Source organism: Acromyrmex echinatior, chromosome 1 (genome assembly GCF_024713525.1).
Source record: "Acromyrmex echinatior isolate Ae372 chromosome 1, ASM2471352v2, whole genome shotgun sequence".
NCBI lineage: Eukaryota > Metazoa > Arthropoda > Insecta > Hymenoptera > Formicidae > Acromyrmex > Acromyrmex echinatior.
Window position 1 is genome coordinate 12,723,664 of NC_141852.1, and position 14,119 is coordinate 12,737,782.

General features: G+C 35.0%; 1 protein-coding gene across 5 annotated transcripts; it reads right to left on the bottom strand.

Annotated features, from left to right (window-relative positions):
• Positions 1–322: 322 nt before the first annotated feature.
• On the bottom strand, positions 323–13,619 carry Asator (tau-tubulin kinase asator). Of its 5 annotated transcripts, none has more exons than XM_011057464.2 (15): positions 13,354–13,619; positions 9,880–10,012; positions 9,520–9,667; positions 9,197–9,411; positions 8,824–9,093; positions 8,585–8,671; positions 8,237–8,506; positions 7,900–8,086; positions 7,493–7,827; positions 7,129–7,425; positions 6,747–7,013; positions 6,404–6,671; positions 5,905–6,282; positions 4,787–5,105; positions 323–4,623 (listed from the first exon to the last, which is right to left on the bottom strand). In XM_011057464.2, exons 1-15 carry the CDS (start codon positions 13,359–13,361, stop codon positions 4,569–4,571), a joined length of 3,237 nt encoding a protein of 1,078 aa, XP_011055766.1. In that variant the 5' UTR covers positions 13,362–13,619; the 3' UTR covers positions 323–4,568. The 5 variants fall into 5 exon arrangements, with proteins under 5 accessions (XP_011055766.1, XP_011055761.1, XP_011055764.1 ...); XM_011057459.2 differs by having other exon boundaries at positions 4,787–5,207; XM_011057462.2 differs by lacking the exon at positions 13,354–13,619 and adding an exon at positions 10,822–11,091 and having other exon boundaries at positions 4,787–5,207.
• Between the last annotated feature and the right edge of the window lie 500 nt (positions 13,620–14,119).

A 14,119-nucleotide genomic window follows, 5' to 3' on the forward strand; every position in this document is an offset into this window, starting at 1 on the left:
AAATTTCCCTTGATCCAATTTTCTGTAGTTTAAATTGCTTCTAATAAAATGTTTCTAAATAACTTTGTTCGATTGGCTGTATAGTCAGTGACATAATTATGAAATTGTCACAGAGTTGAATTGCTTTGTATACCGTATGTATAACGTTAAAATATTTCGATATTTATTTATATCGAATTCAAAGTATGTAGTTTTCAAACAAATCGTTACAATTAAATTTTTCAATAATATACTGTATAGGGAGGGGAAGAGCTTTTCTAAGTTCAAATTGCTGAAATAAAATTTCAGCGAAATTGAACTGCGCTTATATGACAATATGATATTTCATTTTCTAGTGGTGTTTGTTACAGCCAATTTTTGTTATATTTATTAACTGTACATGACTCACTCTTTTAGAAAGTGGTCACAATATGTATTAAATTGTCAGCAAAAAATCAATTACATATTACAGCAGAAAAAATCCTCGAGGTCTCGTCAACGATTTGCGGATACATGTACATGATAAAGATAAAAACGATTATCGTGTCTCCTATTTTATAATGCATATGTTATAATACAGAATCATGGATGGAATGATACGTTTCCATCTTTCAGGGACAGAAAATATGCTCATACATACATACAGTTACATTATTTATGATTAAGGTCCAAAAGTCAAGTATAGTAGAATACAGAACTGAATACTTTTATACGAAATATTGTAAAGATAATACAGACAATATTAAGAAAAAAATAAAATAATTGTGAAAATATAATAGAATAATATTCTTTATAGAATTTAAAGATAACACTTGTTTCTTTAAAATTCGATTAAAAATACCGTTCTATTATAACTTCGTAAAATTTCCATAAACAGAATATCTTGCACGACTGGAAAATATTTTACTGATAGATTTTTTTAATGCAAAATTTAAAATCAATGTTTCTATACTGAAGATTTTTAAGGAATATTTAAAAAAAAATTGATCAAAATATAATATGTAGAATTTTATATGTATTTAAGTGACCAAACAATATTGATCAACTTTATTTTTCAGTTAATCTCGAATAAATTTTAGCAGAATATGATAAATTACTATAATTAATATTGAGAATTATTATAATAATTAAGAACCTCTCATATTTCACAAAAAAGTCGGTTTTACAGCATCTATCTTTTAAATACTTTCCAGTAATGTTGATATTCTGCTGTTATTACAATCTGTCTTTATATTGATTACGATTCGATTTAAAATTAACTCATTAAAGTCTAGTTACAATTTTAGTTTTATTTGGTTTTTAAGTACTTTGAAAATAGATAAAATTTCTATACAAAATTTCCATGCTAAAGTATATTGCTCTGGATTATCCAATGAATACAGAAGGAGAGTTTCATACAGAAATTATAAGAAATTATAGGCTTTAATGAGTTAATCTTTGAACATCTATTGAAACTTTCTGTTTAATCATTATATGTTACATTTGAATATCCATAAAATACATATAATATTTGCATCTATATGCATATATGTATATATGCATTTCTCATAAGCTATATCTACATATATATGCATACATGCCATTTATTTACATAAATTCAAAAAGGAGATACTATATGCTTTTCTCCTCATTTTCTTTTTACTGAAAAAAAGGCGGTGTAACTTTATAAATTCAATTATACATGTATCCGAATAATACTTTACAGTTACAAGTCTATGACATACTTGCATGAAAAGATACATTTTTTCAGATTTCTTATATAATAACGCTATTATTAATAATATCCAAAATTCATTGATTTTGATCCTTTTATGTCTATTCAATCTACGTCGTGTATCCGCATTTCGTATACATCTTACACGAAGATATATTGCCACATAATTAATAAGCACTAATAAGTCGATGATAAATTTCCTATTAATACAATCTCTTTTATTGCGCGTTATGTTCTGCCGAACAAAATAATTAAAAATTTGTTAATTTATAAATTATACTAAGTGTCCACATACAGAATTGACGAAAGATGGTTATATAGTTTCATGAACCCTGAACTCTTGATCCTCCCCCGACAAAAATTTCGAGAAAGATTAACATTTTTGTATTTAAAAAACTAAAAAAAATCGACATCACACATCTCATAAGAAATTACGTTATGCCTACTTTTCGCCAATACCGGAACACTTTCTATACTTGATCTAATCATAATCATTGCACAGAATAATCTTCCTATTTTATACAAGGTGACAAGACTCTATATTTAAAACTGGATTTAACAATAGCACATTATGGATTATTCTATTATGACTAGTTTTATGCATCACTAGACTTCATTCAAGATTCGTTATATAAGAAAACTCGCAAAGCATTCGTGCTTAAATCAATTTTTTGTCATATTATGTGCATGAGAAATGTTTAAATATCTGTCACAATTATGTCTTATTCAACATCTTTCTCATATACAGTGGCATTCTATATCTCATCTTGAAATAGATGTGCATATATATACACATGTCATGTGTAATATATGTTCATATTATGTGCTACGATGCTCGAATAAAGGAACCTGTATTTAGTACATCGTTTGGTACAAATATTATTTGTTTCTATTATAAATGTTTCTCACATGCATACACATTCCTTCGATTCGCATCTACACGCATATACTCATATACGCAGTTTCCCAAATTCTCTGCATATCCTTTCATCTATAGATTCCCTGATAAATTTGGGATGCATTTTTTTAACAAAAATGTTACTTTTTAACATTCAATTTTAAATATTTTTAATAATAATAAAAATAAAAATGTGCAATTTATAACTTTATATACACATATAGAGTAACTTCTAAGACAATAAAATTAATAAAATTAATATAATTTAATACAATAATCCTAAATGTCTTCAGTTTTCAATTTAAAGTTATTATTTTACTATATACTTATTATATATATGTATATATATATATTTACATCCCTGAAGCTGACTTGAGAAAATCCCTGAATTTGTAATTATTTACAGTTCAAGAATTAAAACTCCTTTTTAATTTCAAATTAGTCTAAAGATCTGTAGATGAAAGATAGTACAAGGAAGCTGAGATCATATACATATATATATTTACAGGATGTCTCAAAAGCATTAAGAGTTCTTTTAATGACATGTTCTTTAATCAATTTGAGCGATTGAACAAAAAAAAACTTTAAAATTAATTTTCAAGAAACCAATGAGTAATAAAACATTCTTCAACTAATTTCAACTAATTCAAGTAGAAAATAATTTTCATAGAACTTTAATTTAAGGCTTAGAGCATCATATCAAACAAATATAATACAAAGAAGTTGCAATAAACGATTATCTTCTTTGTTATATTCTTTTGCCAAAGAAAAATCAATTCTTAATTGAACTGTTATTAAAAGAACTTTTGATGATTTTGCAATACCTTGTATATATATGCGAAAAAAAGATTGCATTTTGTTGGCCTTAATAATGAGTTATCAAGGAGACTAGTATATCTGGCCCGAATTTTATAATTACTAGAGCCACTTCATTAAACTCATCTTTCTCTTGCGATGCTAAATAATATCTATTATTCATGGTTTCTTATATTATCCACAAAACTCATTATGTTATTATTACGTGATTTATGCTCATAGCAATTCTAAATTACTAACAATTTAAAGTATCATAAATTAAATGAGTATAATTTTAATTAATAAATTATCGAGCACTCATTTCCTTTAAGATATAAAATATTTGTATTATTTTAACAAATAAAATATGTTTCAGTGTACAACAGTTATAATGATAATTATTATAACAAAGAAATGTATTTATAATTACTTTGCAGCTACTATCAATAAAATTATAAAAGCTGTCTCTATAGGATATTTTATATAATATGAATGAATTATGCAAATAAGTGCATTTTATATCTCCGTGCAAGGAAAATTCTATTAGATTTAATAATAACATAAAGTTTTTTTCTGGTAACATATATAAAACATATTCTATGCATAAATCATGTATGCAAATCCAACAGATATAAAAAAAGGAAAGAAATATATAATATTGTATGTAGAAATACTAAATTTAAAGATACTCTGGACATATTCATACTGTAACATAAATGTAACAAGTTATATAAATAAAGAAAAGATATAGTCTTAAAAAAAGCGACTATCTCGAATCACCAAATTATTGTACTGCTTGCACACTGAAAGCACGCACTCTCATGTACACTTTTATTTCATTTACTGAAACTTGTTGAGTATATGCCCCAAAAATAATAGAAAGACTTTTTTTGAGGAATTCACTCAAATAATTCAGCAGGCATTAATTAAAGCGGCACTATTTGAATACGCATTCACAGACAATTACATTTTCGCACGCTAAATGAATAAGTATGTTCTGTATCTTTGTAGATATATAGATATGCATTTTTGCTAAAATTTTCATGTATTCGACGATATATTTATCAGAAAAATTTCGTATTGCGGGTGCTCCAAATGATATCACATTCTTAGATGGTTGAGCAGTAAAAGCCTTCTCAATTCTAACATAAACAGGCTATTTGTCATTTTGAACATCAAATCTCACGATTCTCTGCTAGCAACCGTTGTATCTGGTATGGGCCAATAACGGCGGCATCTATAATTACAGAAAGTTATATCCATAATCACAGAAGGGAAATTATATCATTAGTTACAATTAATTTTACATAGTGATATCGAGATAAGAGAGTAATATATTTAAATTTCCGATTATAAATTGTTTACACAAGTCAGATACATATATGTGCAAATATATTCACCTAGCATTGTTTTCTGCTATGTGTGGTGGCAACGATGTAGGCGGTGGTGGTGGTTGACGAGAAGAAGATTTTGGCGGTCCACTGCTGTTAGAATCACTTTCACTGCTCTCTTCGGATTTTTTACCAGGTTCCCGTAAAAGATGCGAAGGTACTCCTCTGGGAGAAAGTCTCAATACTTCAGATTGCGGTCTCGTTCTGTGTTGTGGTCTTTGGAACTGCAGATTCAGCTGACTAGCGTCTGTCACATATTTTTCACTTTGTCTTCGACGGCGCAAAGCGGGCGTACATCCAGTTAAATTTTCGTCTTCGGCAGAGCTGGCTGAAGTTAAAGGTGACATGATTGGTCTAGCGTCAGATAATGCTATGCGACGGCAATGTGCTGGTGCTTCCATATGTGCTGTCAATGGTTTACCTCTGACAGCTAAAATTTGCGAACGTTAGTACGAAGAGGAACTAGTGTGTAGAAATTAATTTCACGTATATACATTTTCTTATTTTTTTAAATACAAGTCATAGACTTCAAGACTAATGCTATTTTATTCAAAAATATTTGTATGTAAGGGTTAAATTCTTTTGTAGGATATTGAAAACTCATGCACATTTTACTATTACATAATATTTTATATATATAGTTAAGAAATTTTAATATTTCTTACTTTGACAACACGAAATAATTTGTAGAAGATTTATTCACACTATGTGTGTGTGATCGATATAAAACAAATTTTTTTTTAAAGGAGTAACATTTGAAAAATAATTTCCTACTGTAATTGTTTTCTCTACGCAATTGTTTCAAAATATAACAATAAATTTTTGTATTATATTAAAATTATATTACATTCATAAGTTTTCTCTAATAATAACAATGATACAATGTAAATAAATAATCTTTAAAATTATTAAAATAAAATATCATATAGTAATAAATTAAAGCGTTCAAAGCGTAGCTTTTTCAGTATCTTCAGTGATACGTCGCTTTCTTTACAAACTTTTTAAGAACAGTATATATCTTATCAATTTTTATCATAATCTTGCATGTCATAAATAATAAATATATGTATAAATATTATATATCGACATTATTAAAGAATTTTCTATATTATATTAGTTTTACTAACTATTTTCTTTTTCCTTAGTTGCGGTCGCGGACACGGGTAGTTTTTCTATATCACTTCCAGTTCCCGCCTTGATATTCGGAGTGTTAATTTCAGGCGTCGATTCGGATAGCGAACACCTTGGACTTTTAACAGGAACTGGTATTTTACTATGAGCGATGTACGTCCTACTAGATGTTTCCTTCTCTTTATTGTCCTTATTATCACGAAGCGGTACTGCGTTTTGCACAGTAGTCGAGGCAGTAGTGAGATTGATCGATTCCTTTTGCAAACTCATATTTGCAGTCGGTCGATTCTCAGTAGCGTCGTAATATATCGATGGTTCTTCCGGTCCTGGATTAGGACTAGCTGGACTACCTGCCGTTCCGTTTGTTAATTTTTCTACAAATTCAGATAACGTAAATATTCGCATTATAAGTGCATTATAAAATGGATTGTGACTGACTAACACACTAACTCATTAATTGATAACAGATTTGTAAAAAAAAATAATCGCACGTACTTTGTAATGGTTCCCTATCAGCACTAGTTTGCACAATTGTAGCACCACCAGTTGCATCTACCACTCTGATTTCCAATCTACCCGCTACTGCTTCTTCCTCTTCTTCTCCTCTAGGAGTGTTAACCGTTGCATCAAAAGGAGAGAAAGTTACTGCTGGTAGACTAGATCTTCTGACTGGTACGATCTGTTTTGGCTCATCATATCGAGTGGCAATATTCCTCATAACATCAACCTCATATAATAAATCATCAAATGCTGCTTGCTGAACCTATTACCATCGAAATTTAAATAAGTCTGTGCAAAAGAGATCGGTAGCGAGCCACCCACAGAACATGGTACGAACCAATGGAGCTTCGAGATAAGCTCGAACATGTGGAGCTAAAACCGGAACACTCCAAGCTCGCGGAAGTGCACCTTGTAATTCTGGATACTTTTCAATACCCGCGATATTCAAACATCTATGCGGTACTGCTGGTTTCGGAGAATCTTCGCTTATTTTAGACAGTGCTGTGGGCATTAAAGACTGCTGTTGACACACATTTGAGGCATTTGATTGAGCTGCGTTAGGTTTTGTATCCAATTGCTGTGAGCCCTCGACGATACCTGTGGACTGCATGTATAAACTTGTTTAAATTTCGAGCATTATTTGAGCACTTTCGATACAAAACATATCCACGTGTCCCTGCTAATCTAATCTTTTTATTGTAATAAGCAAGAATTTTTACTTGTGGCGGTATGGATGGGGCATTTGTTCCTTTATGCTCAGGACTTTGCAAATTTTCTCCTTTCCACTCGTTATCAGTCTCTTCAGAATCGTCAAATTGCGACTTCCATTGTGAAGCCAAAGTCAATCCTCCACCGCCTTTGGTCACTTGCTGCAGAGCGGATACATTGTCGTCGTCTATTTGTGCAAATTGCGTAATAGAACAATCACGTACCGCCGACCGTCCGCTTCTTACTTGTTGTCGGCTGTCTGCTCTTCTTCTGGGTTCTCTTCTGAGAGGTTCTCTTTGTTCAGTTACCTAAAAATATCGAAATTTGTATAACTGTTGTAATCTCTGTTACGTTAAGTATAAATTGCGTACTCACCGGACTTTGGTTTCCAACGTATTTAGTATTAGTTACATCGTAAGAGCAATAGGAAGCATCAACTTCCGTCTGTATACGAGGACTTGGTAATTCACCGGATGTTCCTTCGGGTGTAGCAATGCGCAAACGGGCGAGAGTAGCGGGTAATGTAGCACCGCTTGCTGATTTTCTAAGTGGCGCTGTTGCATTGGTTACTGCTTTAAGGCGAGGAACCTCGGATGCTGAACGTGCGGAAGCCATCAACGCGTCTCCTTCGTTATCTACCTGCTTTTCTACTGGCGTAGGAACTTGAGATTCTACTGCCATCGAAACTGCACGTCGTTTTTTGGGAGATCCTATGTGATAAACGATAATTATTATGTAATAAGGATAAAACAAACATTACGATATAGGTAAACTATACAAACCTTGGATTGGCAAAGGTGGTATAGTCTGTTGTGCAACTTGTTGATGCGTATTATCCGTCGTTGGTATTGTGGCATTGCAATTTTTATCCCTACCATGATTGCTAATAGCTGCTGCAAATGGCACTGGAGAACCTTCTATTCCACGTACCCTGTTTCTTCTAAATATACTTTCGTAATCCAATTGTGCCTGACAAATAAATATACACAATAAAAAATGGATCTTAGGATAATAAAAAAATTAAAAATTGTTTAAAAATATAACAAGTATATAAATGCTGTCTTAATAAAATTTAAAATAAATAAGATAAAGATATTTATGGTTTTTTTTATTTCTTACATCTAATTCTTTTCTGTTATCCGGTTCCACGTTCTCTTGATTATTTGTATCTACATTCGTAGTCGGAGGCTGATTGAGGGTAGTAGCTGTGGTAAGAGGGGGTGGTACAGCTACTGTAGGTAATGATCTAGTAGTTGATAAACTTTCATTAGCTATTAATGGTCTTTCCCAATCATAGGGATCATTTGGTTTTACACCTCTACGTTTCATACATCGTTCAAAGAGACCAGCTAACATACCATAATCTGGTTTATCTGCATATTCCAAACTCTATGAAAGGATTACAAGTGTTTTGTTATTACAAAGATAAACATTTATCATGTAAGTTCGAATCATATCGGAGATTACCTGAATGTGTTCTAAAAAAACTCGTAGATCAGATGGGAGATGTTTTAAAAGTAATCGATGATCGTATTTCTCTTTCATAAGACCCACCTATACAAGATATTATGAACTTTAATAACGCTTTTCTAATTTTATATACATAAATATATACATATATATATGTGTGTGCGTGCGTATGGTGTATAGATAAATATATAGATAAAACTACATCTGTATCTTATGTGAAAATTTCGCAGACTTACTTGTTCTTTATCTTTTATTTTTCGCCAAGGCAATTGTCCATTAACGAATTCGACTAGCATATAAAACAGAGACCATAAATCATCGTGTCGGCCCATCTCTTTATTCTTATGTGCATTGACTGACGCATATCGGACGGTTCCTCTAAATCCTGCGGCAGCACGAGGCGGTCGCACTTCTCCTGTACTGGTAGTAAATTGTCGAGCTAGACCAAAATCTAACATATATACTAGTCTGGAGTTGTAAGGATGGCGACCAATTGAAAAATTCGACTGTAAGATAGAATATTAATATTTAAAAAATGGTACAATTTTAATATGTATAATTTAATAAAAGCGTAAATAATTTTGTATGTAACTAACAATGTACACTTACAGGTTTAATATCTCTATGCAAAAATCCCACTTGATGAATACTTTCTATAGCTTTCAAAATTTGAAGACCAAGACGTAATGTAGTAGAAAGTGAAAAAGCTCCTCGCGGTTGCGCCCTGCGCAATTCAGCCAAATTCTTTCCTTGCAATTGCATTACAACATAATTAAATCGATCGTTACGTCCACAGCCAATAAAACGACAAACATGGTCTTTACCTAAAACGCGCAGTAATTTTTTTTAATATAATAATCCAAAAATAAAGAACTTGACTCAATTTTATGAATATAAATATCTCTTTAATGGAAAAGACTTTGTAAACTAACCCTGTAATTTTTTTAATACAGCTACTTCCATCTTTAAGACTTGTTTTGGCTGCCGTGCAGATTCGACTTTAAGGGCAACTTGTTCCTTCGTCATTAAATCAAGACCTTCGTAAATTTCACCAAATCCACCTCCACCTATTTTTCTCACCTATATATTAAAAATACATGTTTTTTCTTGTTTTTATATATTATATTTAGTTTGAATTGCTTCAAACAAAAAATTACATCGATATAAAAAAAAATATATTGTCTCCTTTGATGTAAAAGTATCTCTTTAAATGACTCATTTTGTTAAAAGTAGTAATGACAAATAGTGAATTTCTTGGAGCATACACATGAGAATAATAAAAAGAAGCTTACAACTTTCCAACGCTCTTTGACCACATGGCCGGGCTGCAGCAGGTCTTCGCTCGTCATAGTTATATTATTATTTTGATCCGTGCTTTCGTCGCCTACATTCCTCAACGCCAAATCCTCGGTATGATTCGCAGGCCTGGAAAATGCAAGTGACAGATTATGTGATAAATATATGAAGACACAACGCAGCGTGACAGCGCTGGTCACCGCTGGTCACCACTGGTCACCGCGCCGACGACACAAGCTGTCAATGCAAAACGCATCTCGAGAATACGAATACGATTTTAACCTGAAGTGACAAAATTGGTCGATACGCGCCCTGTGCTAGGCAGCCATGATTGCGTGCGAGAGAAAAGTGTTGCTGGCTCGGTTTCTTATTATTCGGTCCTGAAGCGAACCTCCATATCAAGTGATCCTTCGATCGCTCGCGACTTGGCTCTTTCTCTCTCTCCCTCTTTCTCTTTCTCTCTTTCTTACGCCTCTCGTTCGGCTTAGCGATCGTTACTCTGCCAGCGTGATGATTCGACTCGCCGACTAACGGATGTCACGGAAATCAATTGAGGCTGTCGGGCACGTACGATTCTTTTTCGCAATTTCGTTGTTGACTGGCGGTGCCGAGAAGTCGACGGGCGCGAGCGACCATCGTTGGCGATCGACGGTAGATCGACATGAGGCGCGGCATAAAAAGCGAGCTTCTTCGCCGCCTACGACCAATTAATAGTCGCGTCACGGCGCGATAGGACGTTCGCCGCGGAAACGAACGTTGACGAACGCGGTTTTTGCCTGTTTTCACACTCCCGATCCAAATATATATATATATAAATATATATATATGTACAATAGTACTTTATTTTTACTAACAATGTCGTCTGCTAGAAACACCGCGCTGACGGCGGTCGGCGCGGCGCGGTGCGACGTCGACGTTACTCGTTGTGCGTGACGTACTCTCTCGATGGACGGCCGTCGCACAACGCGCGCGCACAACTTGCTTCACAATCTTCTCGCCGCCATCCTCCTGCTGGCCGGAATGCCGTCCGCGCAACGCTCTCGGATTGCCGCGTAGCCGATCACTCGCTCCAATTCGCTCGTAGTGCGGCTGCTGTAAAAGTTGCCGTCAAATGCCAGCGGGACGGCCATCTTTCAATTTCGCACCACACGAGAGTCGTAGTGCGCGAAACCGCCGGGAGATATCGCGCGCTGCACCACGATCGATGCACACTCGTGAGTGCTGTGCCGTGCCATGCCTCTCCTCTCCTCTCCTCTCGCTCTCGCTCTCGCTCTCGCTAATTCTCATTTTCCTCGTCCTTTTCGCTTTCACGCCCGCGCCCACTCGCGCCCACTACTCGAGCTGACTCCGCACTGACTCGCGCCAGCGACGCCTAACGCCGCTCCTCGGCGTCCTTCTCCGCCCCTTTATTATTCGCGGCTTTATTATTTCTCATAGATCTTTCGCGTAGATCTCCCTTACCGCGTTAAAAGTTCTGCATGGTCAAGTAAACTGAAGTAAACGCATCGGCGCGACAATCTTTCCTTTCGTGGAGCTGCATTGCGACTCTAATTGTGGAAAAGAAGATCGCCAGAGAGATTCATTGCCCATTCCTGCAGTTTGCAATAATTGCAATTTACGTGGGTAGACATTACAAATCGAGACTCGAGTTCCATCGAGTTCGTAATGCAGCCAACTTCTCATGAATCATCAATCGTGTCGAGGATAATTACATTATTCTTTTACGAACACTCGGTTATTTATAATCGAGCCGTATTAGGCTGCAAGCTTCAGAACCGCTTATTAAATTCGTAAGAATTGGCCGCAAGTCGCGAGTAGAGTCGCACACGGCACATTCTTCCGCGTCAACTGTTAAATTATTTTAAGAAGACGGCATTTTTTTGTGACAGCTGGACAGTAGACGAGCGCAAATACACGGTAATGATACCTCCGCCTACACGTATACACACACACACACATATATATATATATATATATATATATATATATATACACACACACGTAATAAATTCTAATTAAAGATTCGATTACCCGTTATTGTGTAATTTAACGAAAGGTAAGATCTATAGCTATTAATTACAGCAGAATAATTAGGAAAAATACTCTCGCTATTTTTTTCATGTAATTATACTTTTAATTCGCAAACATTAATTTTGCAATCTCTTGTCACAATTATACGGATCGAAAAAACATTTCCCCATTGGCGATATCCTTCGGTTATATTTAAGGCGTAAAGCGCTTATAAAATTTTGACCGCTCGCTCTCGCGGCTCCCTTTGCTAGAGGGCATAATTTAAGTTTAAACGTCTATTTTTAAACGGCCCCACTCGGCATATAATATACTCGTCCACCAAGCAGCATCTTCCTCCACGCCAGGCAACTTTTCCAACTTGTTTCCATTTTTCTCTCACTCCGTTTTCTTATTCCGCACGGACCAATTATGAGCCGACGTTGCAAACATCTGCGCGTAAATAAGAATAGCCTGGAACGCGGAATACTTTGATTTTCGCTCTATCTAAATAAGCAAGCGATATTCGTTACCATTACCTATTTACTTGAATTACGTACGGATATCGCGATAATCTATAATTCCATACGTAAATTATTATGCATAGTACGATTTGTTATCGAATAATGGCAATATGATTTAAAGAATATATGGGGCAACGAGATTATTTAAAGAAATTTTAATAAGACATATACCTCTCGGTACTAAAATAGACAGTAATTATATCGTTATATAATTACACATTCGAAGTTATTGTCGCCATCTAATTTATTGTTTCTTAATTATCTGCGCTTTATATCGATGATGTTCGATTTACCAAACTATTTTAATTTTTAAATAAATAATTCTAGATTGTAGAATTAGCGCGAACGCTTTTGAAGTTGTTCTAAACTACGAAAATAAAAATATGAAAAAAGCCCTGATTAAATTATTTACATTTCTTGTTTTCAGGAGAAAATGATAAGCGAAGCGAGATGAAAGAAAAGTCGCGTGTCTTTTCCATTTTCATAGACAGCTTCCGAGTTTCAGGAATAGCCATGCGCGATTTTCGATCTGCGCTGAAAGCGAGAAATTTGCGTTATTCTCTCTATTTATAAGAGAAGTGTTAAATCCAGACATCTCTCTTAGTTATGATTATACATAATATATTCGGGAAGTATTCCAAAACGGTTAAGTTTAACGCTCTGGCAAAGATTTGTAATTTATTTGTTTGAAATGTGTGTATATTGAACAGAAATTAGTATACGCTTGCCACAGATACGTGATATCGTAACTCTTCATTGCACCAAACAGTAACGCACGATCATACGCTTCAGTTAGCGTCTCTAAAAGCATTTGCAAAAAGCAAAATTACACAGTGAAGTTAGATTCAATCGATAGCATCGCGATACGATCACTTGGCGCGACATTCGACGTCGCGTTAATTAATCGGCAAGTGCATTGATATACTCGTACATACGTACCATTTCATGATCTTGAAGGAAACAAACGGGGTTGAAGTGACGTGAACAGTAAACGCGATAACGTGGATCGGATCGGTATATACGTCGCGTCGAACACCGGACGCGGAAAGAATTAATAAGGTAAAAACCACGCGGGACCGAATCGAGATTCTCGCACGTGTTGCGAGCAGTTTTAACGTCGAACCGGCGCGGCGCGGGACGGCGTGGCGGCAAGGTAGATTCACCTCGACGACCTCGACGACGACGACGACGACGACGACGACGAGGACGACGAGGATGACCGAGCTGAACTCGAGTCATAACAGCGCTTCGCTCTTTGGCATCGAAGCCGAGCAGAGTCGCGACGCGGTCGGCGGTGGCGGAAACGCGATCGCGAAATCGTCCCCTTCGGCCTCTGCTTCACTCTACCTGCTTCTCCTTGTCTCTCCGTCGATCCCCTCTCGAGAAACGAGCGAATCTCCACAAAAGAGCGAGATTCCTGCCACGCGACGAATTTCTTTGTGACAATTCGTACACGGTACGATACAGATCGAATATATAGCGAATTCTCCTCTTCTCGCTCATCTCTTTCGCCGTTTCTTCGCTCCGATCGAGCTTTGTCTCTCTTTCTCTTTCTTTCTCTCTTTCTTTCTTCTCTTTATTCTTTAATATTTACTACAAACTATATTTATTGATTTAGTGAATCTTTTTTTAAGGTATTTCTTCACTTTTTTCTTTTGGAATTGATTGTATTGAAAAAGATTGTATTTCCAAAAAATATGTTTAC